Source organism: Equus quagga, chromosome 1 (genome assembly GCF_021613505.1).
Source record: "Equus quagga isolate Etosha38 chromosome 1, UCLA_HA_Equagga_1.0, whole genome shotgun sequence".
Taxonomy (NCBI): domain Eukaryota; kingdom Metazoa; phylum Chordata; class Mammalia; order Perissodactyla; family Equidae; genus Equus; species Equus quagga.
Window position 1 is genome coordinate 95,450,000 of NC_060267.1, and position 24,371 is coordinate 95,474,370.

At 59.4% G+C, this 24,371-nt stretch overlaps 2 protein-coding genes across 2 annotated transcripts in view; both read left to right on the forward strand.

The window, feature by feature from the left end:
• CCDC187 (coiled-coil domain containing 187) overlaps window positions 1-15,193 on the forward strand; it is a 65,801-nt gene extending 50,608 nt beyond the window's left edge. Inside the window, exons 18-27 of the mRNA XM_046680971.1 lie at window positions 14-101; window positions 1,637-1,738; window positions 2,690-2,853; window positions 5,441-5,604; window positions 6,489-6,577; window positions 6,785-6,860; window positions 8,195-8,334; window positions 8,668-8,777; window positions 9,278-9,354; window positions 9,858-15,193. Of these exons, the coding sequence (XP_046536927.1) occupies window positions 14-101; window positions 1,637-1,738; window positions 2,690-2,853; window positions 5,441-5,604; window positions 6,489-6,577; window positions 6,785-6,860; window positions 8,195-8,334; window positions 8,668-8,777; window positions 9,278-9,354; window positions 9,858-11,248 (2,401 nt within the window). The 3' untranslated portion in view covers window positions 11,249-15,193. The remainder of the gene's footprint in view (window positions 1-13; window positions 102-1,636; window positions 1,739-2,689; window positions 2,854-5,440; window positions 5,605-6,488; window positions 6,578-6,784; window positions 6,861-8,194; window positions 8,335-8,667; window positions 8,778-9,277; window positions 9,355-9,857) is intronic.
• Window positions 15,194-21,149: 5,956 nt separating this feature from the next.
• The window catches only part of QSOX2 (quiescin sulfhydryl oxidase 2), a 33,737-nt gene continuing 30,515 nt past the window's right edge, over window positions 21,150-24,371 (forward strand). The window contains exon 1 of the mRNA XM_046674253.1: window positions 21,150-21,505. Coding sequence (XP_046530209.1) covers window positions 21,172-21,505 — 334 coding nt within the window. The 5' untranslated portion in view covers window positions 21,150-21,171. The remainder of the gene's footprint in view (window positions 21,506-24,371) is intronic.

Genomic DNA, 24,371 nt, shown 5'->3' on the forward strand with positions numbered 1-24,371 from the left:
CCCCCTCCCCCAGGTGGCTGGGCAGCAAAGGAAACGATGCTGTGCTGGTGGCCTTGGCAGAGAAGCAGCAGCAGGCCCTCAGCACCCTTGAGCAGGAGCAGGTAAGGGCTGGCTTGACCCTGGTGGGTGGGTGAGCAGCCGACCCTGAGGTGGTCCTGCCGCCCTCTTGCTGGGAATGTGAACATCCCACACCACAGCTTGAGAATGCTCGAGCCCTCACCACCCTTTAGGGCCGCTCAGGACCCTGCAGTACATGGGAGCATCCTGGGGCCCAAGGGGGCAGTGTGGTTGGATGGAGCGCGGCCCTGCCGTCCTGGCTCCTGTGGCTTCCGCAGAGTGGTTCGGCCTCTCGGGGCTTCATTGAAGGGAGAATAACAGCAGTGTGTGTTTCTCGGGGTTGCAGGAGGATTTAGCACAGCCAGCACTGGCCAGGGTCAGGGTGCATAACCTCGGAGGGGATTCCCAGCCTCTCTGAGCCCAATTTCCTCATCTGGAAAAGGGGGTCGGGGGCCACTGTGCTGGCGTCCTCTCATTTCAGTCTCCCAACATGCTGTAGTGTGGAGGCTAGTGTTAACACCCTTTGTACAGAGGAAGAAACTGAGGCTCGGGGAATGGGGGGCTTGGCTTGCTTGGGAACCCTCGGCCGGGGAGTTAGGGGCAGTGCTAGACTCTGGGTTGACGGAAAGTCCAGGCTCCTAACCTCGGCCCTGGATGGACTGTGTGGACCGGGAGGTGAGTGGAGGGCCTGGGGCATTCCAGGCAGAGGGGGCAATGGGACAAGACCCAGGCCAAGATCCAAGTGTTCTCCAGGGCGTGGAGAAACAGAAAAATACAAGTGACACTGTCTGCAGGGCACACCCAGACCAGTGAACTGTGAACAGGGCTTGGAAGCAGGCCCAGTTATCAAAAGCTATGAAGGTGGCCAAGGGAACAGGCTCTGCGGGGGCCTGCCCCAGGCTCCCACCTGACAGCCAGCCCTGGCTAGAGGGTCTGGAGCCGGCCAGTGGCAGGAAGGACTGCCTGAACCCGGGGTCCTTTGTTGTAGGTGGAGACCCTGTGGTGGAGATTGGGGCAGGGGTGAGAGACGCAGCTCTGCCGAGCCTCGGTGTCCTCAGCTGACCCATAAAGGCTGCCACCTCCCAGAGTGGGGGGCCAAGACCCGAGGGGAACGTGTGCTCTGGGCAAGGTGGCTCTGCCAAGGGCTGTGCTGTCAGAGACGCAGCAGTGAACAAAGGACAGTCGGGGACAGTTTAACAAAGGGACGAGTTCCAGGGGCTTAGGACCATGCCTGGAACCCAGAGAGAGGGAGGGCTGCGTGGAGAGGGCAGGGGTGTGGCCAGCCTGTGCCAGGGGGCCTGGGGGATGAGTACCCCACCTTCCCTCCTGCTGGAGCCTCCTGTTGGCAAACCCAAGTGGAGCCAAAGTGCATGGGGGCATCGTGGGCGAGCAGGGTGAGAAGCACAGGGGCATCTGGAGGGACAGAGGGAGGCCCCCCACAGTGCCAGAGCCACTGTCCCCCCAGACACCCCCACCGTTTGCCTCTGTGCGGGGGTGGGGGTCCTGCTGCCGTTTTCTCCTGTGGCTGCTTCGGTGGGAAAGCCCATACCTGTGGGCCATTCACCCGTTCTCCCACCAGGAGAGCAAGTGGCCCCTGCAGCATCAGAGGGACCTCCTCTCCGTGCAGAGGTCCGTGGCCAGCCTGCAGCAGGAGCTTCTGGCCCGGACCGGGCTGCCTCAGGTGGGCGCTGCCACATGGGCTGGAGGCTTGGGCAGCGGCCAGGCAACACTGTCACCTGGCTGCTTCGTGGGAATGTGCAAGTCCCTTGTAAAAACACCTGTGACCCAGGGTGGAAAGGGACTCTGGAGGGGTGCAGATGGAGGGGCAGCCACCTGCTGGGGGCCAAGGAGGTTTCCTGGACAAGGCGGCCCTGGGGGAGGAGCCAGACCCCTGTGGGGGTGGCAGGGGCGCCGGGCCTGGAGGTGGAGGTGGGGAGCCCAGCAAGAAGGAGGGCAGTGAGGCTAGAGTGGGGGGCCAGGGCCTTACTCAGCAGGTGGGCGCAGTGGTGGAGGAGGGGGCCCTGCAGGGCTGGTGGGGGCTGGAGCAGGAAGGAGAGCATGGCCTGGGGCTCCCAGAGAGGCCAGCCCTTGGGGGACCCCGAGCAGCAAGGGCGTCCTTGCTCCGGTTCCCCGTCCCGCCCGCTATCACATGCAGGAGGCTCTGTGGACGTGGGGTGGGGCAGCTGTCCCAGCCTGAGCATCTCCTCTGTAAGTTGGGGTGCCGACAGTCTCACCTGGCGGGAATGACCGGGGTTCTATGAAGCACCCGCTGTAGGTGAGCAGTCGCTCTGCGGGATGACCGCCAGGGTGTGTGCTGCCTGCCCCAGGCCAGCCTGCAGGAGAGGGAACCCACACTGCCCGGTCCCAGAGCACGGCCTTGGGTGCCGGCCAGCGATTCCTCCGCTCTGGCCTCATGTCTACACCTGTCAGGGGACTGTTAGCACCAGGGTTTAAGGCTCCTGTGAGTCTAGGACCGCTTGATTCAGCCCGGTGCCCACTTGCGGGAGCACACTGTACACCCTGCCACCCACCGCCGTGCAGTGGCTGCCACGTAAAGCCCGCCACCCCCTTTTCCTGAGAGGAGATGGACAGGAGGTGCCCACGCCTGCTCACCCTGCGCTGTTTCTCATAGGGTTCCGGCCCCGAAGTCAAAGCTGCCTGGACAGAGGGCTCTGAGACAAGCCAGCAGCTGGAGGGGCCTGCAAAGGGCTCCTCATGGCCCCCGACGCCACACAGGCCTGGCAGCCACCCCAGCCATCCCGCCTGGAGAAGCCCCGAGAGCCCACAAGGCCCACAGTGAGTGGTCGTGGGGCAGCCCTGGCTGGTGCTCACCTTGAAGCCTGTCCTGCACTGGGCAGCCAGGGTGCCTGTGGCCGCTGGGCCCTACATCACCTGGCCCTGCCAAGCGGGGGTTTGGGGGCACTGGGGGGACCCTTCTCAGGCTCGCTGGCCCGTGGGGTATGGGCAGAGACCAGAGCTGCCCTGGCCTAGGGGGAGGAGCACAGGCAGGTGCTGGCACATCCCCAGCTGGGCTGCTGGCTGGCGTGTGGCTAGGGATCCTCCCCTCTCTGAGCCCATTTTCTCATCTGCTCAATGGGGACAGGAGTGCCACCATCCCTGGGCTGCTGTGGGGTGCCATGAGACAGAGTGGGTAGATGGGCCAGGCTCGAGGGCAGCGAGACAGCCAGTGCATCACACCCAGCTTAGGTGCCCTTTTCCGAGGCTGGCATGGGGCTGTTCTGCCAGCCCTGGCAGCTCGGCCTTCTCTTGCAGGCCTGGCCACATGGCCACTGGCCTTGGTTTGCAGCAAAAGGGGCCTTTTGTGGCGGATGAGGGCCCTGCCCAGGCCAAGTCCTGGGGGCGGGGGGTGGAAGGACAGCCAGCACCGCCGGACCCGGAGCCTCACTGTGGGAACCAGCCGCGCTGCTTTTCCCATCAAGAGCTTCCTGACGTTCCTGTGCTGGGAGGGCCTCCTTCCCTTCCGTCTTCATAAATGCCCCCACCCCCACCCCTGTGGCCAGCTTCATCCCCCAGGGCGGGCTGCCTGCCAGACTCTAATCGCAGCACCCCAGAAGCAGGAACCTGGGGAGGTGAGGATGCGGGAGGCACGCCCACCCCTGGGAAGGGGCTCACCCCCCAGGAGCAGCCTTCTCAGGGACCCTGGCCTGCCCCTGGGGGCTCCATCACCATCCAGCAGCCCTCTTCCAGCGCGTGGGGCCCGTGTTCACGCCTCCCCGAGGAAAGGGAGTCGCCGCCCACCCGCCCACTGGGCCCTGAGCTCCACTCAACTTCCCTCCTTGAGTGCTTTGCCAATAAACCTCGGCAACAGACCGATCCATAATTCACGTCTCTATTGATTGCCGGTCCCAGGTCTTTGCAAAGACTTCCAGGCTGTCTCCCCCTCTTGTTTATTTATAGGGCTGGGGTGGGCGGGGACCTCGCCCCAAGCAGGTGGCAGGCCTGGACCCCATGGTTGGCTGGAGGGTCAGCCATCCTCCTGGGGGTACATGGCTGGGAGGGGTCTCCTTTGCTTTTCTCGTCACTCCAGTGGTGCATAGTCACTGTTGGAAAGTTAGAAAACAGAAAAGCTGTGTACATACAAGGGGAGACCCCAGATTTCCTGTAACCCCGCCCCTGAGAGGATGACTTGTAATGTTTTGCTGGAGGTGATTCCACCCAGAGAAATAGGTAAACTTCGTTCTTGCATTCGTTCTAGAGAAGCTCTGTGGAGCTCCGAGTGGGTCAGGGACCCGGTGCATCCGGAACGTGTGCCTGTGGGCTGCTCCCCACGCTCTGCTCCCCAGGGTGCTGTGGGCTCCTGGCCTGAGACCTGGGTGCAGGAGGGTTTGGGGAGGGGTGAAATGCCTTTCCAGGGCCGTGAAGTGAAGCCTCCCATTCCTTTCTGTTCAGCCTGGTTCTGCCCCGTGGCAGCTCCCAGGGGGAGTGACAGGCTTGGGGCTCAGCCTGCTTGCTCTGTCCTCACATCCTTGCTCCAGGGGCCAGGTGGGGCCCTGCATCTAGGACCCACTGGTGCGGAAAGGCACCTACCAGGTCCTGCCCCAGCGAGGTGGGAGCTCCAGCCCCTGAGTCACCTTCTCCTTCGGAGGTTTCTAGGCTCTGAGGATGGTCCTCTGACTCCACTCCCTGTCCACACCTCTTATGTGAGTGTGAATTAGGGGGAGGCACTCACGGCCAGCCTGGGGGCAGCAGCAAGCTGTGCCCAGTTGTAGCAAGTTCCTGGGGGGGGAGGGAACAGAAGTAGTGCCAAGCTGTAGGGGAGAAAGTGGTGGAATGTGCTAGAGCAGGCCTCCCTGCAGGCGTTGACCTTAAACCCAGAAGGAGTCAGGAGACCCGCCAGCCTTACTCCACTAGCCGCTGCCTTGAGGCTGCGATAGGGGCGGTTTCTTGCTGCTCGGCTGTGTGCCCAGAGCAGGGCAGCGGGTCTGGGTGTGTGGTGTCCAGGCGTCTGACCTACATGCCTCCTGGAGCTCAGGTGGGTCCTGCACGCACACAGGTGCCACCCTACAAACTGGTGGTCAGTCTCCATGCGGAAGTCTTGATGGAGCCCGTGCTCTGCCCTGCTCTGCACTGGGGCACAGGCGGACATCTCCCTCCCACCATGCCCCAGCTCTGTGCCCGTGCCTAGTCGCCCCGCAGCAGTGGCCCGATTGGGGGGCACTGGGCCCTTCTTGGGGAGCTGCTGGGCGGGGAGGGACAGGCTTTGTCTTCGTTCGCCCGTGTGTTGACTGCTTGGCTGCTGACCTCGGCCATCCCCTGGATGTGACACGTGTGGTTCCACTTGTTGAGTGTTCTAGTCAGGGCTGGTGACCCTGGGGGGCAAGGCCCGGGCAGGCAGTCACTGCCCCTCTGCGCTGCCTTACAGCCTTCTCACTGAACAGCAGGATGAGACACCCCCGCAGGCAACTTTGGCAGCCAACAGTCACCTACAGCCTCCGAGGCAGGTGTGGGGAGAGGACACACCTGAGGCCGGTGGCCGGCCTGATGCCAGGGGCCTGCTGGCAGAGATCCACAGCCCTATGGGCCAAGGTAACCAGGCAAGGCAGCGGCAGTGGTGGCCCGAGGACAGACGGTCCCTCCCTCCGTGGCCCCTGGGTGCAGGAGGGTTTGGGGAGGGGCGTGAGGTGAAGCCTCCCATTCCTTTCTGTTCAGCCTGGCCCTGCCCCGTGGCTGAGCCAGGGGCAACTTGGGGCAGCTTCATGCTCAGGGTCAGACAGACCTGCGTCCTGGTGAGCTGCTCCTGAGCTGTGTGACTGGGGCGTCCCTGGCCTCTCTGTCCCTGTGTCTGACTGTGCACTGGGCCCACCTGCAGGAGGGCACCTGCACAGCTTATCTGTAAGCAGATAAGAATGGACGTGTCATGGTGATGAGCCGCACAGGGGCTCTAGGGCTGTGCTCATGAACTCCTCCAGCCCCCAGTGTCACCCCTGGGACATGTCTCGGAACCCAAGGGTGCCCTGGAACACAGTCTAGGAAGCACTGGGTGGCGTATTGAGGGGTCTGTGGCGACAGACCCTCTGGGCCTGCAGCCGCGTCTCTGGGCACCGGTATCTAAGGGTAGAGGGGGCGGAAGAGTTGGGGGGAGGGCACAGGTGTGTTTTACGACTGGAAGGAGAGAATGCTGTAGAGGAGGGGTTTGGAGTGGGGCGTTGGGGTCCCGGGGAGTGGGGGGCCTGGGGTGCACGGAGGACTGGGTTCCGAGGAAGGAGTGGCAGGAGGACAGGAGCATCTGCGAGAACCTTCCTCAGAGACCAGCTCTGCTTCCTCTGCAGTTCTGGGGGCTCCCCGAGCTCTGGGGGCCTCTCCTTGAGTTCTGGGGGCCCCCCCGAGCTCTGGAGGCTGTCCTCCAGCTCTGGAGTGCTCTTCCTGAGGACCAGTAGAAGCCGCAATCCTCGGGTCTGTGTGTCTTTCAGAGCCTGGGGAGCAGCCTCCTGACCCTCGACCCGGCCTTCAGCGGGTGACCTCCCTGGACACCGGACTGCCCCTGGGCCCAGCCTCACCTGTATGCAAACCCCCAGAAAGACCTTTCCCCCGTTTGCCCATTTGGGGGCCTCCTCCCCCTGTTCTGCCATCTGTGCCTGATCTTGTTTGGGACCCCAGCACTAGCATGCCCTCTGTTGCCCTGGTCGGGGGTCCCCTTCAGTCCCCACCTGTCCTTGGCGCCCTCTCCCTGGTGCCTCCTGCAGGATGGGCATCTTTCATCTTATAGACGCATGCGGGCGAGGCAGAGGGATATGTCTCTGCAGCTCAGCTCCGGCTCCAGGAGGCGAGGGAGCCATCCCCGGGTGAGTCCCCTGGGAACAGTAGAGGGCTCCCATGTGTGGGGCTTGCCAGAAGCTCCCCCCGCCTACGGGTCCCCTCCTAGGCTGTGCCAGCCGCCGGACCGGAACAGGGAGGCCCAGGAGGAAAACCACACAAACCCCTGCTGCAGACCCCGGCACAGGGGCAGATCTTCCTGCTCCGTGTCTCACGGGGCGACACGGCGGCTCTTCTGGCAAAAGGAAAGGCCGTAACTGCTTTGACTGCTCCGGTCATGACTTTGTTGATCTGGAACGGATCTTCAAGTGACGTGGGAACCAGCGTCGTCAGAGGGGTCTTCGTTAGCTAACGAGGGGTTGTTGCACATCCTGAATTCCGGGGCGGGAGGAGACTCATTCACTGTGGGGACAGCAGGCTGTCAGCCAGGGGGTCACGTGGCCCCCACCTTGTCTCAGTGCCCTCGGTGGTGCCAACCGGTGGTGTCGATGAGGGCTTAGAGCTGCTCCCGGGAGAGCTTGTGACCGGGCGGTCCAGGGTTCGCCAGCACTGGCTGCTCCCCACTCAGGACACTGTGCCTGCAGAGGCTCCCAGGGTGACGTCCTATCACAGTCATCAGGAAGCCAGGGGTCCTTCTGCGTGACCTACTACAGGCCGTGCACGAGAGCCCACATTGGCAGAGGTTCCACAAATCTGGGCTTTAGCCAAATAGCTCCAATCCCCTCAGGCCAGTGGCCTTAGGACCATCCTAGACCCCGGGGTCTGGCTGTCCCAACGCCTGCCAGGTCCCAGGGTGCAATGAAGGGGTAGGAAGATGACAGGTGGACGTGGAGGTCCCCGGGCGCTTCTCAGCGGAGGCCCTGCTGTCGCCCCCTTGTCCCCTCCTTGTCCCCGCTTTGCTGATCTTCCAGCTGTGCTGTGGGTGACCTTGACATATCCAAGGCCTGCGCCTGCCCCCCTTCCTCGCCCCCCTGCCAGCATCCAAGTGGGCGGGGCCTGGCGCTCCTCAGCACAGCCCCTGGAGAGCGGCCGCGGGGGAGGAGAACAGTTGTGGCAAAAGGTTTGCAAGTCACACGTGGTGGTTTTTCCCAAAAACTAAAATAAGGAGGTCTCTAAATTTTAAATGATTTTTCTAAAAGTTTTTTCTGGGACTTCGTAACAGTGACTATCCAATGATAGGGTAATTCTAGGAGCAGATAACCACATATTTTTCTGTCCTCACGCTAACCAAATACTGCAAATAAGTGTTGCAGCTGGTTTGAATTTTAAGGTTTTTTTCACATGGCTTCAGAATTCCTGGGCGCTGTCCCCTCTGTGTCCTGTGTCCTGCGCCTGTTGACTCTGACAGCCCCTTTCTTCACAGGAGACCCCCACACCAACCCCGGCCCCTCGTCAGCAGAGGAGAAGACCCGAGTTTTGACGGAAAGCCATGCATGGAGCTTCCAGGGCCAGAGCCACCCCTCCCTGGGTGGAGAGGGTCCCTGCGGCCCCAGGGAAGCCAGTGTGAGTGGGCTTGGCCCTGCACCCTCTGCAGTGCGAGTGGGGGCCTGGCCTTGCCTTGTCTGGCCCTGCCATGTGGCTCTGGGTAGGAGGTCCCCTCGTCCATCAGATGGGGGTGCTGATGGGATGGGGCCTCTTGGATTCATCTGTTGATGGGCCTGGGGAGCTGCCTGGGAGGTGGGTGAGTGGAGGTCTCCATGGCCCTCTTTAGGGGGCTGCTCTTTGTTACCATGGTCATGGAGCACAGGGGCTTCAGCCACAGCTAAGGGCCATGCACCGATGCCCCGGCCGAGGGGGCCACACCCTGACTGTGACATTTCTCCACCGTGTTTCCAGCAGGTGGTTGAAGGCAGCACGAGCCAAGCGGGGTCGGACTTGGGCCTGGGTTTTGCTGGCAGCCCCATGGGGGAGCCCCACGAAATGGAAAGCTGGTCAGGGGAGCAGAGGTGTGGGGCCTGGGAAGCTACCTGGGCGGTGGGACCCTCGGGCAGGGGTGGGGCCCTGGGGCGTGGAGATGGTTAGACCAGCACACCCTGACCTCTCCCTGTGGGAGCCTCACTCCCTCCTGGTGCCCCTCGTCCTGGCCTGAGGCTGCCCCCCCTTTGGAAGCAAAGACGTCACCTGGTGAATTGGCCCAAGATCAGTGGTGGGGGCAGCAGGAGGGGCCCCTCCAGGGAGCACGGGCCTCTGAGCCTCTCGGATGGTGGTCCCCCCAGGTTACCTGATTCAGTGGGGACCCCCTAAAGGCAGGCCCCTCACTCCCACCCATGGAGCCCTGTGCTCTGCGGTCACCTCCCTTTGGGAGCAGATGACTGGCAGGCATGTTTTCAAGCTTATGGAGTAGTTGAAGGCCCCCTGCGGAGACCCTGAGTCATGCCGAGGAGGCCGGGAGGACGGGGGGCCCTCCTGGGAGCACCCCCGAACTTCACCATGAATATGTTCGCAGGATAGAGACCTGTTGGCAGGAGGACCCCGGCGACCCCTTCTCCTGGCAGGAAGCTGCCCAGCTGACCACCTCTCCAGGTGATGCCTGCCTCCCTCAAGGGCCCCCTGCTTTGCACAAGGATCATGGAGTCCCCACGTAAGGGTCATCCAAGACCAGCTTCTAAATCAGGGCCAGCCTTCGCCCACAGCTGCTCCGCGCCCCCTCATGTCACAGAGTCCCCAGCAGCAGGTGAATGACAGAGGCAGACTCCCTGCCTGGAACCACCACGTCTAATGAAAAGAAGGCAGGGCCCAGGCCACCGCTCAGTCTTTGAACAACAGCTGCACTTCTGAGGCCGGTCCCTGAGGCGCGGAAATCTCCGCCCGGCGAGATTCACTTCTGTGTGGGGCGGATGGGGCCCAGCTAACCGGTGTAGAATCGAAGGGGTCCCCCCTGGCCCGTGGGTGGGTCTTCTGCCGCTGTCCGGGGTTTTGATCCACTGGCTTAGGCTGCTGCTCCTCCCAGCACTGGGGGGACATCCTCAGGGACTGCAGAGTGTGAGAACTGTTGGTGTCACCCCCAAACTCCCCTCTCTTTACAGCTCCGGCAGCAGCTGAGGATATGATGGCCCCTGCCCAGCACGAGGGCAGCCCCCTGCCCCGGCTCACCGCCCCCTCGGACCCGGGCTCCGAGTCCGAGTCTGCTCCCGGGACCTGCTCTGGGCCTTCAGCGCATTCCCATGCCTCGTCCTCTGTGAGCGACCTGTCCTGCCCCTCTCTCCAGGAGTTTCAGAAAGCCTCTGCCGTCCTGGTCCAGCTTTCCCAGAGCTCCGTCTCCCTGTCGGACTGGGAAGCCGGGGATGCCCCAGATGCAGACCTTGGCTGGTTTGGGGAGTTATCTGATGGAGACTCCTGGGGGCTCCACCAGGGGCAGCAGGTGACCTTGGAGAGGCCGGAGGGCAGCGAGGCTGGTTCCCTCTGCGGCTCCTCCCCTGTGTCGGGAGGCCCAGAGCCAGTGCCAGGCCTCCTGCGAGCGGGCTGGCGGCTGCCTCTCCCCAGTGCCCCCTCTCCCAGGTCGGGGTCAGAGCTCTCAGAGGCGTCCAGTGAGGTGTGGGACGAAGAGAACCTCCCAGATCCTGGCACTGGTGCCCAGGCAGCCTCAGGGTGCTCTGCGCCCACAGGGGGCTCCTCTGACCTGGAAAGTGGCGAGGCACCTGAAGGGGCACTTCCTTCCTTGGGCCCTGGGGAGGGGCAGGAAGCTTCTGGAACCAGTGGGAGCCTGACCAGTGGATCAAATACAGAAACCAAATGGACATCCCCGAAGGCTGCCTACACGGCATTTCCGTCCCAGACCTCTTCCTCCAGCGACTTAGACCCCTCCCTCTCCTTTCCCTTGGGGACCTTGGCATCTGAAGGGGTGGATTTCGGCAAAGGAGGAGAGATGGGGCCTCCACAGGCCTCGGCTGGCTGCCCAGAGGGGCCCCCGGATGCTGACCTGAGTTCGTCCACCGGCAGGAAACCCCAACAGGCCTCACCTGAGCCTGAGGTCCCCGTGAGCCCACAGGCTCCTCCTGGGAACCCCGGTGGACCAGCAGCCTCGGCAGCTAAGAGCCGGGTGCCTGGGCGTGGGGGGAGTGGAGCACCCCCTGTCCTGGAGGAAGCCCACCCCCTCCTGGCCAGCCGTGTCTTGCCTGAGATCCTGTCCCCTGTTGACGAGGTGCTGTCCTACGGCAGTGCCAACCTGTCGTCCTCCACCCACTGGGACTCGCATCTCCCTCCTCCACCTCCCATCTTCCTAGCAGAGAGTGAGGCCGACACTGCCAGCCTCCACTCAGAAGACTTCCCTTCGCCGCCCGAAGACGCCATGTGTTCAGGGGGCTCGCTGGGCACCCCCGGGGAGGACGCTTCCATCCACACTGGCGAGCTGCCCTCCTTGCCTGAGGAAGGCCTGCCTGATGCACTGCCCCCGGGGCCCCAGGAGTCAGGGCTCTGACTGGGGGCGGCTGGACAGGGCAGAAGCCTTGGAGATGAACTGGGTGACTCAAGCTCTGTTGCGGGGGACCAGGCTGTGGGCGGCCAGTGGCCTGAGCTGGTCAGCTGGCCAGGGTCCCCCTTGTGCGGGGAGATAGGCGATGCCCCAGTGGGGCTCCCAAGGCTGTCGGCGCAGCCCTCAACCCTGTCCAGAGTGGCCTGGATGGCCAGAGAGGGGCTGCCAATGCTGTTGGCGGCAGGTGACACAGGGCTGTCTGGCGCTGGGCGGGGGGATCCAGCTCCTGCTTTGGGCACGGGCCGGAGATACACAGATCGCCCAGGCCTGGAGAGAGCCGAGGTGGTGGATTTGGTCTCCACCCAGCTCACCAGAAGGATCCTGTGCGATACACTAGCTGTGCTGTCAGAGCTGGCCCCGCCGGGCAGCCCACTGACAGAGGAGCTGGCGGGTGCCAGCCGTGTCCCTGAGGCTCACACAGCAGCCACTGGGCAGTCTTAGGGAAGAGGGGACTTCTGAAAAGATGGGGGAGGGCCTACAGTGATGCACGGATACCTGTGATGTGGCTGTCTGATTGTGAGTACAGGAGGCTTCTGGAAGTCTGGACTCTCCCAGGGCGGAGCTGCCATGCAGAGTAGCCACCCCGCGGCTGGCCATGCGGATGGTCATCTGACACAGGGCCAAAGACGGGACGGTGACTCCTTGATGTCACTGCACATTGGCTCTTTCTGCGTTTCTCGGGACGTTGAGTCCATGCTTCTATCAGGCTCCTGAAGAGGCCCCTGACCTGAAGAGATTGAGGCAGGAAGGTAGAGGGTTGTGTGGGGCATGTCCGGAGGCCGGCTGGAAAAGGTGTGGAGGTCGTGGACTTGAAGGAGAACAGTCCAGAGGAGCCAGGAGGAGGAGTGGCTCCCGAGGACAAACTTGGCCCCTAGCCATGGAGACCACGTACCAGGACAGGCGCCATCAGCAAAGGCCAAGAGCGGAAGAAAGAGCGGCTGTGGGGAGATGCGGAAGCAAGGGGCTGAGGTGGGCTGGGGGTTGCATCCACACTGACCACTGACGCCCACCTCTCAGCTTTCATCAGGAGATCGTTCATGGAGGTATCTGCCACTTCTGACTTCTCAGGGCCGAGGGCCTGGAGGCCTTCCCTGTGTCCAGCCCCCCACTTGTGGCTGAGTGATGGGTGTGTGTGCTTGAGCTGTAGATTAGAGGAAGTGGCAACTCAAGGCCAAAGGTGACTTCACCTGTGGCCAGCCCACCTTCAGGCCTGTCCTCTGTGGGTAGGTGGGCCAAGGCCTCCCAGAATGTGCTCAGGACTCCTGGAGGGAACAGCCCATGTCCTGGTGGGCTGTCCTTTATTGAATGAGCCCCGTGACAGTGTGGACCCAGTGGTTTTGATTTTTATTTTTTTGAGGAAGATTAGCCCTGAGTTAACATTCACCTCCCATCCTCCTCTTTTTGCTGAGGAAGACTGGCCCTGACCTAACATCCGTGCCATCTTCCTCTACTTTATATATGGGCGGCCGAAGCGGAGCACGTGAACTTAACTGCTGCGACATCAGGCCAGCCCCTCGACCCAGTGGTTTTCAGAGGCATGGGTGGGTGGGCTCTTGAGGTGATATGTTTCTGCAGGGAAGTCCTGGGGACCCCACAGGCCCTCCAGGATTCCCTCTTCCCCAGAGTGTCTGCTTTTCTCAGCGCCACTGCTCAGGCGAGAGTCCAGGAAATTAATGTTGACTCAAGCATAAAGAGGGTTTCCTGTGGGGAAAGCAGTCGGACGATGAACCGTGAGAAGGAAACGAGACCTGCCAGCGTGCAGGCCCTTGGGGACAGGGTCTCAGCAGGCTAGAGGAGGGTGCCCTGGGGCCGGCGCAGTAGAACGGCCTGGGTGCACGCATAAGGATGAAGGCAGCCGACCTTCATGGGCCTGAAGGACAGGCCACCACAGCAGTGACCTCAACCCATAGGAGCCAGCACTGAAAGGCACTGATGGGCTCTGACGGTCCCTGCAGCCCACTCTCCCCCAGGGCCCTGCTGCAGCCGTAGCCACTGTCCTGGTGGGTACCTGGGCGGACACCAGTGCCCACCTTTGGCCAACGGCAGAGCCTCGAGTCCTGTCTGCAGGTCCCCGGGGCTTTGTCTTGGGGCCACAGTGGAGGCCTGAGCTATGTCTGCCCCAGTATGATCAGAACACCAGAGAGTGTGTGTTCATGAGAACCCTGGTGAGCTCGGGCTCAGAGGAATTCACGAGAAGCTGTCGTAACACTCTTCTCATCGCGCCTTGCTTTGCACAGCACAGTGTCCTGTGAGGAGTGTTTCATCTCAATATTTCCAATATTTTTGTCCTGAATCGTATCATCTGTGCACTTGGGGAAGTGGCTTTTAAATGAGCCAAGCAGTCAGTTTTGTAAAGGGAAGCAGCTTTCAAATCTAACTTCTAACATGGTCAGCATTTCTGGAGATGGGCTCGCTTACACCGTGATTGGGCCTCTCACAAGTGACTGTCCGTGTCCGGCCGCAGCCTCTCCCTACTGTCTGTCATCTGTATCATCTATTAGTTATCATCTACCCATCTATTAAACATCTGTCTATATCATCTATCATCATCCACCTATCATCTATCTATCCATCCATTTCTCTCTCTATAATCTATCAATCATCTACCATATATCTATCCATCCATCTTGTTCCAATTCCTTTCTTGAATTGGAAAATCCCTACTTGATGGGGAGTTCAGAATCAACCAAGCAGCTGGTTGGCCTCAGAAACATCTGTGTCCTGGTGCTGATCCCTCCAGGACTTGCTTCTCCCATCCAGGGCCTCAGGCTCCCCAGCTTAAAGAGGGGAGCTTGTTCACTTAACCGCAATGATGGCCCTTTGGGGAGACAGACTCCCATGCACCTGTGGTTTACAGCGGGTGATGTCTCCCAAGCTGGCCTGGCAAAGGCCCAAGGTGCTGCCTGTGCCCTCTACCCTGTAGCTCTAGTGCAGGACCCCTCAGGCCCCTTAGAACACTGCAGGGCCCCCTGCACGGAGGTGGGAGCCCCCTCCAGACAGCCCTTCATCAGGCCCCAGCCCCTACGGCAGCCACTCAGGTCCAGGTGGACCAGCTTGCCAGGCTGAACTTGGTCACGTGCTGGCTTATCTTGGATGGGTTTCATGGTTCAGGGAAGCACCAGCTAAGATAATTCACCCGCCATTCCCAAGCCCGCCTTTAGTGCAGAAGAGGTTTGGATCTGTGGGGGAGAATGTGTTCATCCTCTGTGCACATAATTTCAAGACAAATTTTGAGCTACAGTTTTCTTATTGATTCCTTTCTAGTTTTCTGAACAAATTAGTCTGTAATTTTTTATTTTTTTCTATTTATTGCTGACCCTTTTGGATTTATGAGGCCGAGTGAGAGGAATTATGTATTTTACACGCACAGGTTTGGCACAGTAATAAATCTCCCACCTCGAAACCCTGCGGGTTTGCCTCCGATTCAATAGTCTTCCATCTGGTGCTGTGGGCTGGGTGCTGATGGCTCAGCATGATGCTGTGGCTGCTCTCACAGCCGGAATGAGGGCCCCCCGAAATGACCTTCCCCAGATGCCCGGCAGGCACGTGGGGTTGCCGGAATCATTTTCCGGCCTGTGGCCCGGCGCCCGTGAAAGGAGGCTGGTGGACGAGAACTAATGAAAATCCTGGCCACACCTTCTGATGACAGCTGGATCCAAGCGAGGCTGAGGTTGTAAGATGACCTGCTGGAGGAGAAGAAGCACGTCCACCGAAGGTGTCAGACTCGTTTAATCGCAGCCGCCGTTCGTGTGCAGAGCCGAGGGCTGCAGCGTTCAGATACGTTCACCCGGGGCCAGACTTCAGTATCAAGATGACGCCCTCCCAGGTCTCAGCACATTTGCCTCAGCTCCAATCCCTAGTAACCTCTGGGGCCAATAAATCTTGACACCAGCCTCCAGAGAAGTCATTATCTTTCATGGAAAATGAGTATTTCTCAGTTAAACCCCACATTTAATTTTCCTGTGATCTGTCTCTTTCAGCTTCTCCGCTCAACCGCCCCATCCTGCATAGAATGCCCATGAAGGCACCTCCAGCGCTTTAAATCCCCAACTGTCAGACGAGCTTAGACGCCTTTGACAGCCACTCTCATAAAAATACAAATGAAGGCCAGGAGGCTCGGTCACGGTTACGGAGGGGTGACGGCCACACGCTCCCAGGAACATGGCGGCATCCGTTGGGACGGCACCTCCATGCTGGGGCGCCTGGCTCCCGTGGGGCGGAGGCGAGTGGGTGCGCTGGCCCTCCAGGTGAAGCTGGATTCCCGCCGGCCCAGGGTCTCCTGCCACTGGGGACAGGGCTGTCCGGTGAGAATCCAAACAAAACCAGGCTCAGGAAGTCAGCCCTGTTCCATGCTGGCTCCCCAGGCAGCATCGAGGTCCCAGAAGAATGGCTGCAAGTCCCATGCACATCTGTACCCGGGGCCCCTTGTCCTATCTACCCACCCTGTGCTCTCCATCAAACACCAAAACGCCATTCTCTGCATGTGTGCCCTACCCAGTGCCTCCTGTACCCCCAGCAAAGGCCCCCCCGACCGATGCCCCATGAGCACGTGGAGCAGGGGGTGGTGTTTCAAAACCTGACTGCAGGCTGCGGGAACAGGACTGGATCTTACACATGCACATACCCCCTGCACCCCTGGCCCTGTGCTGGGGCTCCCTGTGGCCCTCCCCCTGCTTGCTGCTCACCTGTAGGGGACCTTTTCCCTTAGGCCATGTCTGTCCAGGTTGTCACAAGACACAGCACAGGCACTTAGCGATGCTAAGAGCCTGCATCCTAAGTCCTGCTCTTAGTGGGGGTATGGCAGGGCCCCCGTCCCCATGGCTCATGTCACAATCATTGTGAGGACACAGAGCGTTGTCCCTGCCAGGCTCTGTCTCTGGCACATGGTGAGCACTCAGGAATTATCCTCCTTGTTAGCCTTCCAGAGAATGGACAGGTTCTTAAGCAGCTGAGCCCGAATGTGGTACGCCAACTGCCAACTGAAGGGTGTGACATGGAAGGCAGTGCCAGTCCTGGAGCCAGGGCTGCAGCTCGAGTTTGTCTGCCCCCATCTTCCCTCTCCCCAGCAGAACCCCATCTGGGTGCCCTCAGAGAAAGGACAGCTGGCCCTGACCTCCAGGGTGCACGTCCATCTGGCCGGCACAAGCTGCCATGGCCAGGGACCACTGCATGCCAAAAGGCAGGAGCCCAGGGCTGGGAGAGGGCATGAGAATGGGCCGCCTGGGTATTAGGGGCACCCAGGTTTGAGACCCCTCTGTCACACACATGCCATGCTCCAGTAACCACAGTACCAGACCTCAGAGCCTCAGTTTCCCCTCTGTAAAGCAGGAATACCAAAGCTTCATTTCATCAGCTCTGAGATGCAGGTCTCGCCCACATTCTAATCCCTTTGGAATCAGAGTATGTCTTTCTAGCTGAGGAATCTGCAGATTATCTTTGGCAACATGTTTTCTTTCTCAGTAGCATGTACACGAAGGTTTGTCTTACAATCGCCCAGGTCTTCGTGCCCACAAAGTGCAGGCACCTCCCTGGCAGGGTGGAGGAGCAGATGGAAGGAGGTCCCGGGGTCGGGGCACGGGGCTTCCAGCAGGGTCTGGCTGATCAATGGAAGAAAATATTGCGGCCTTGTGTCTCGGATTCTGAGATAGCGCCCACTTCCGTTTCAATGTGTCTGAACCGGCTGCATTTTACAATCGGTGCTTTTCCTAAGAACTTTTTATTACACCGATGGCGTCTGGTGGGGCCAGTGGCATTTGGATTTGAGCAACTGTGGCATTGTTTTTAGGGTGCAGCCTCTCGTGCTGGGCTAAGCTTGGTTCTGCTGGTGGTTCAATTTCACGGAGCAGGTTTGGGGCGAAGTATTACCCCACCGTGCTGAATGCACCCCACCCCGTGTTGGGCTTCCTTCCGCCTGTGTGGGGGGGGGTGGGTCCCCGAGACTAAGAGGGACACCGTGCCACTGCTTGCAGTCCCTTTGGCCCCTGAGGAGACCTGGTGAGGGGAGGGAATTTGCACTCAACCAGCACTCCCTGGGACCATTGCCAGCGAGCAGGTGACCAGCCACCTGACAGCTGAGGAGGAGCCAGGAGAACTCGATTGGCCTGCTGTTCAGTGGGGCCAGCACACACACTCACCTGCTGCCTCAAGAGCAGGGGTCCCAGAGACCTCCTCTCCCACCCCCTCACGCCCAGATGAGCTGGGAGTGACAGTGGGACTTGAACGTGGGGTTGCGGGGGTGGGGCATGGTCCCTCCAAGAGGCTTGGGGGACTGAATTGTGTCCCCAGAAGTCATATGTTGAAGCCGTAGTCCCTGATGTGATGGTGTTCAGATCACCCTTTGAGGAGTGCTTAGGGTTTGATGAGGTCATGAGATGGGGCGCCGTGACAGGAGTAGTACTTTTAGGAGAAGAGACACCGGAGAGCTCCCTCTGCCCCTCCCTGTGAGCTTGCCCGGAGGGGAGGCTGTGGGAGCAGGCAGCCAGACAGCAGCCGGCCATCAGAGGGCCAGGAAGAGGGCCCTCGCCAGAAACCGACCGTGCTGGTGCCCTGATCTCAGCTGTCCAGCCTCCAGAGCCGTGAGAAGTAAGCATGTGCTGTTCAAGCCACTGGCGCTGCGGTGTTTTGCCCTGGCGGCCTGAGCAGACTGCGACAGTGTTCTGAAGGGCAGGTCCCCCTGAGGAGCGAAGCGGGTGTGTGTGCTTGGCCTAAAGGAACCCTTCCCATCAGCCCGGCCTTGACCATCTTTGCCAACTGGACGACCAGATGCTGGTCTGTTTGCTCAACAATCATCATGTGACTTTGTGGCCGTGCCCCACAGGCTGAGGCCAACAGTCTACCTGTGGTCAGTGGTTTGGGGGGGCAGGGGGGCACGTGTGACCAAGACGAGCCTGGCCTCCACCCCAAGGGCGGCAGGAGGGGCATTGGGAAGCAGCATGCTGTAGGGTTCGGAAGGGTGGGCTGGAGGTGGGGGCTCCCCAGGAGAGAGATGGAGCGGGGCTGGGCTGGGCCCGTGTGGGGCCGTGGGGGCCCCTCTCTGTCCCTCAGGCTTTCCGGCCTCAGGTCCTGCCCACAGGCTGGATTTCCTCTTCCCTCTTTCTCCTGCCATCCCCAACCCCCCTCTCGCAGTCCTCCCCCGCCCCCCCCCCCCCCCAAGCCCTGAGCCTGCATCGCCCACTGGGTCTCTTTGCTCCCTTTTCAGCAGAACTCCTGGCAAGAGTCACAGGTCCCACTGCCTCCTCTTCCTCTCCTCCATTCTTTCTGAAACACTCCCAGTCGCACTGCGTCTCCTGCACCCACCCAGGACGTTGCTGTCCCCCAGGCAAGCCAAGCCCGTTCCCGGATCCAGGAGTCAGTTGGTTCTCTTGCTTGATTCTTGGTCTTGTCTCACACATTCTCCCCTCTCCACACTCTGTTCCCCTCTCACCTCACTACTGCTCCTTCTGGTCCTCTCATCTGCCTCAGCCCAGGCCCGGGGCTCAGTGTATGGCTGGCCTTCTCCTGTCCTCGCTGCCTCCCATGGGGAGCTCGACCAGCCCCAACTTACCCTCTGAGCCCCAGACTCACACAGCCAACCAGTGGCCTGACACGTCCCGCAGATGTTGAAAAGCTCTCCGGACTTCATCAGGTCCAAAACACACTCTCAGTTTCCACCCTCAGCCCTAAAATTGCTCTCCTGCCCTCCCTGCAGCCTTGCGTCTCCGCCCAGGGCAGCTTCAGTGTCCAGCGGCTCTGGCCACAACCCGCAGGCAGCTCTGACCCCTTTGTCTCACATCCTGGATTTGATCCACCACGTGTCCTACCTTCAAAATGTACCTGGAGTCTGATCCTCCTCACCTGCACTGCCATCCGCCCCTCACCTGAGTCCCACCATCTCTTGGAGGGTCTCCTGCTTCCCCTCTGCCCCTTCTACACGGCAGCCAGCTGGGCATAACCATGTCCCTGCTCAGAATCCTCCTGTGGCCACCATCCCATTCAGAGTCAAGGCCCTAGTCTGCAGCCTGGCTGGTGAGGCCCTCCATGGGCTGAGCTTGCTCTTGGCTGCTTCTCTACCTTCTTCTCTTGCCTTGGCTCGTTCTGTTCCAGCTGTTCTTCCAATGTGCTCACCCCTTTCTACCTCAGGACCTTTGCACCTGCAGTTCCTCAGCCTGGTCTGCTTGCCTTTTTTCTCACCTCCTTCTCCACCCATGGTCACCTTCTCAGAGAGGCCTCCCTACCCGCCCTGGGTACAACAGCCCCTCCCCCTGCCCTGCTTTACTGCTTTTTCTAGCATTTATCTCCGTCTCACTTATTTACTTATTTTGGGGTCTCTCTCCTGGAATGCAGACCCAGTGGCACCAGGACTTGGTTTTGCTCCTGCTTAGTCTCCAGGGCTTGGCACGGAGCAGAGGTCCAGTGAATGTTAGTGAAGGAAGGCAGGAACAGTGAATGGGGGGAGGCGGGACACAGGGAGGGCACAAGGCCTCAGCCAGGGGCGCTTCGGTTTGGATCCTCTGATCCAGGGTTTTCTAACTTTTATCAGCAACAAAACCCTCTTCTCAAACAATCTTAGCAGATCTAAGATTTTGAGAGAAGAGTGCATTGGTATACAGCAGGCCCCCTTATCCTCACCTTCACTTTGCGCCGTTTCTGTTATCTGTGTTCAACCTCAGTTAGAAAACGAGAGTCATTCACTCACTTCATCTCCTCGCACGAGCACTGTGTCTTCTCACATCATCACAGGAAGAAGAAAGGTGAGCACAGCACAGTAAGCTACTTAGAGAGACCACATTTACAGAACTTTTATGACAGTACATTGTTATAATTGCTATTTTACTATTATTGCTGTTAATCTCTACCCGTGCCTAGTTATAAGTTAAACTTTATCGTAGGTATGTATGTACAGGAAAAAACAGTATACATGGAGTTAGGTACTATCCGCGGTTTCACTTATCCACTGGGGGTTGTGTCCTCTGCGGATATGGGGGAAGTACTGTAAATTAGTTTAAGTTTAAATCATATCATCTACTTATTTAAAAGTTAATCCTCCACAGGAGCGAGGGGGCTCCCCATGCCCTGGAATGAAAGAATTTGAACTTCCAGAACTTCCAGGGTGACCCTTGCTGACTCATATCGCTCTGGAATCCACTTCCTTCCTTTTTTGTTTTGGCCACACAGTTCAGAGAAAATCTTGATATGCCTAACGATTAGGAAGAGTAATTTAAGAACCAAGTTTCCTGTTGACTTAGCAAAAAAGTCTTGTGAACCTTTATTTCCTAGGTTTGCAGAGAAATCAGCTCTGGTCAACTTAAAAGTCCTAAAATTTAGCACCTAACACATCTGAGTTTGCACGCATGTTTTGCTACATTTTCCAAGAGTTAAAATCTCCAATTAAAAAGTCAAGGTCAGGTGGCAGATCCTCTGAAGCTCCAGGTGGGGTTGCCAGATGAAACACAGGACGCCCAGTTCAATGTGAATTTCCCAGAAGCGGCGAATTGTCTCTAAATCTAAGTGTGTCCCGTATCTGAAATGCAAATTTAGCAGGATACACTTACTTAAAAAGGATTGGCTGCTTATCTGAAATTCATATTTAACTGGGCGTCCTATATTTTCATTTGCTGAATCTGGCGACTCTACCCCGGGGTCGGGTAGGGGGTCTGCCGGGAGGGTGGAGCGGGGGCGGGGCTTGGGTGGGCGGGTCCGGGGGCGGGGCCTGGAGGGGCTCCTGCGCACCAGGCTGGAGGCGTGAGCAGGCTTTCGGAGGCGGGGGCGGAGCTCGGCGCTCGGGGGCGGGGAAGGAGGCGTGGCCAGGCGCTCGGGGCGGGGCCGGGCGCGCGGCGCAAGTGACGGCGGTTGCCAGGGTGAAAGGTCAGGCGCGCCACGGCACTCCCAACATGGCGGCTGCCGGGGCGGCGGCGGAGGTGGCGGCGCGCAGCCCGGGAGCCCCGGCGGGGACGGCGGCCCGAGCGCGGCGCCCGCCGCCGGCGCGGCCCGCACGGCTGCCCCCTTTACTCGTGCTGCTGGCGGCGGCGGCGGGGCCAGGCGCGGGCGGTGCGGCGCGGCTGTACCGCGCGGGCGAGGACGCCGTGTGGGTGCTGGACAGCGGCAGCGTGCGCGGGGCCACGGCCAACAGCTCGACCGCGTGGCTCGTGCAGTTCTATTCCTCGTGGTGCGGCCACTGCATCGGCTACGCGCCCACCTGGCGGGCCCTGGCCGGGGACGTGCGAGGTGAGGCGCGCCCCTGCGCGGGACCCCGACCCTCGCCGGCCGGGCCTGGCCCTGCGGCTCCCGGGACTCGCCCCTCCGGCTCCGCCTCCCGGGCCCCTTTCCCCCTGCCCTACAGAACCACCCCGCTTCGGCCCCCGCTGGCCGGCGCCCCGGATGACCCCCATATGAACCCCGTGAGATCCCGGGAATCTGTCTCAAGTCAGAATGACAAGAACCCTTCTCCCCCAGCTCTCACTCCACGCGGGGGACAGAGTAGCCCTCCCAATATCGCTCAGCTCTCCAGACGCCTAGTTTTGAGCCCCCAAGAGCTTCGTCTAACCCCCCGGGACTTTATCCCAGCTGTTCCCTGCGTACACCCCATCCTCAGTATTCCGTTTCAGTGCCTGCAGGATCTCCATTTTAATCCCAGGCCCCTTTCCCTTTAAATCCTTCTTCCTCATCCTCTTCTGTTTTGGATGGCTGACCATATGGTGGATACTCCAAGTGAGCCCCCAACTTAGACAAGCCCACACTCTGCGGACTTCTCCATAGAAGCTGAAAAAGAACCCTCAGAGCGTCCATTGGGAGGTTCCTTGTTCATAGACGGACAGCCTTTGATAAGTCTGTCGTCCACCAAACTGCTGGTCGTTTTCCCACGCTTCGTCGTTGTTTGGCACTTCATTCATGCTGCAGACTCTTGAGCAGTCACTAAGTCATTCAGCTGCTCTGGGCAGAGTTGTAGTGGGAGTGGGCATTTGCAGCATCTTCCTGCAAGCTGGCCGTGCTGTAAATGGGAGGTCAGTTGTTCTGAAGTAGGAGCCAGTCCCCAAGGTTTGGCAGGACTCTTGCCGATGTTGAGCAAACCTCTAATTATATGTTTCAGTTGGTGACAGGGTAACAGATTCCCGCGCACTCTTCCTCCCCCTTGGTTTTTAAGTCTCATATCCAACTGTGTTGTGATTGTCTCACATCTAAACAGGTTCGTGAACTTGTTAAAAGTCTAAATAGGGTTTGGTGGGTAGTTGTAAGTGATTGTCTTTAAGATGCCTTCTCATCTTACCTCGGAGTGTTGGGAACTTTTGATTCCTAAAGGGTTTGTTCTTTGATCTGATGTTTCCTTGAGTGCCCAGTGTTGGGCCCTGCTCAGACCTGAGATCAGAGTCTAAGACATGGACAGACCACACCTTAGTAGGTTTTTATTTTTAAGCCGTTGCTTTGAGAACAAGCAAGCACTTTAATAATACAGAGAACGTTTTAGTTCTTGTTTGTTACTTGGTGGCAGAAACACAGATATGTAAATTAAAATACAGGTAGCTCTGGCAAGACACTTGTCACCTGTTTTGTGTGCATTTTGATTTTTTTCTGAAGTCTAAAAATCGTAAACCAGATTCAAATATTGCAAACTATTCCCTTGTTGGACCAGCACGTAAAGCGCCTTGGCAGTTGGCCCTGGAACTTGGAAGGAGGTTACTTCTGAAAGGGAAGCTAGTGAAATCCTTGCCTAATGGTGTGATTAACTTAACTATTAGCTAAATAAGGTTATCTTAAAAGGGTTGGACGTAATCCAAGTCAAGGCAGGAAGAACAGGCCTGAGACTGAGGGAGATATGGCAGAAAGTGAAAGACAGGTGTGGCCCGGAAGACAGTGGGGCCAGGAGCAGGGGAGAGAGGAGGAGGGGCTGTGGGGGCCCAGGCAGAGGGCCCCCAGAGCCAAACTGCCAGCGGGGCTGTCCGAGCACCGGCTGTGCCTGGAGGCAGAGCCCTCTGCACTGGGGGGAGTGTCCCGTTTGGGGCCCCCAAAGTGAAGTCACCTGGGGACTTGTTATACATGTATGTTGTCGGCCCCAGCCTAGCCTGCTGGGTCCAAAACCCCGGGCATGAGGCCCTGGGTCCTGTCAGCACAAGGCCCAAAGTTGGAGCTTGGTTGTTCTCAGGGACAGTAAGTCTGCAAGACACCTGCAAGAAGGGGAAGTGTGGCGTGTGACCCCCCCTCGCACTTGTCTACCACACACAGGGCTCCTTGGTTAACCCTTTGCCCCCCACCTGGTGACCACAGGACCCGTTCTGTGCCTAATTTCAGCAAACTCCCCGTGGAATACGTTGGAAAGAACTGCCCTCACCCTCGCCATGGAAGTCGGTGGCAGCTCCCACCGTGCTCCCCACCATGGGCCGTCCCACAGGGGAAAGGGTGCCGCTCGCCCATGGGGGTTAGTCTAAGTGCAGTCGTTGCTCACATGGTCACCACTTTGGTCTCCATCAGTCACCTGTGAATTGGGCTGTCCTGTCAGTCCCCCAGGGCACGCAGACCTCGGACTGGGACCGCTTAGGTGCTTCTCCCCACCCGTCTCAGAATGGAGAGTGTCCCACCAGCTTTCCCCTTTTCCCACCCCATCCCAGTCCCTGCACCACTGTGGCTTCTAGAAGGTGAGTGGTTGTGGTATGGACTCTGCTCCCTGACTTGAGATTGCCTCAGGCGGGGGAGCACTGAGCTAGCTGAGCAGCTGCTTCCTTGCTCGCCCCCCACCATCACCTCCTAACTGGCCTCTTCCATCTGCTTGGAATGAGCAGAAAGCTGGAGGGGGTGGTCTGCAGAGGCTGGGGCTCCTGGTCCCCAGCTCGGCAAGGCCTCTGTGTTCCAGCTTAGGGGGACCTTTGTTTCCTAAAAGATTTGCATGGAACTCTAGCTCTTCGTTGACATTTTCAAGATTTTGAAAATGAATGCTTTTCCTTATAAGAAGCTGGCTTAACAAACAAAAGGTCTGCGGTTGGGTGTGGCCAGATGTCGTTCCAGTGTGTATGTAGACCTGGCTTAGGCCTGTGGCTTCTACGTCCTGGACAAAGCAGAGCCTGCTGTGTTCCTGAAATCGAAGCCTGGGCTGGGTGTTAGC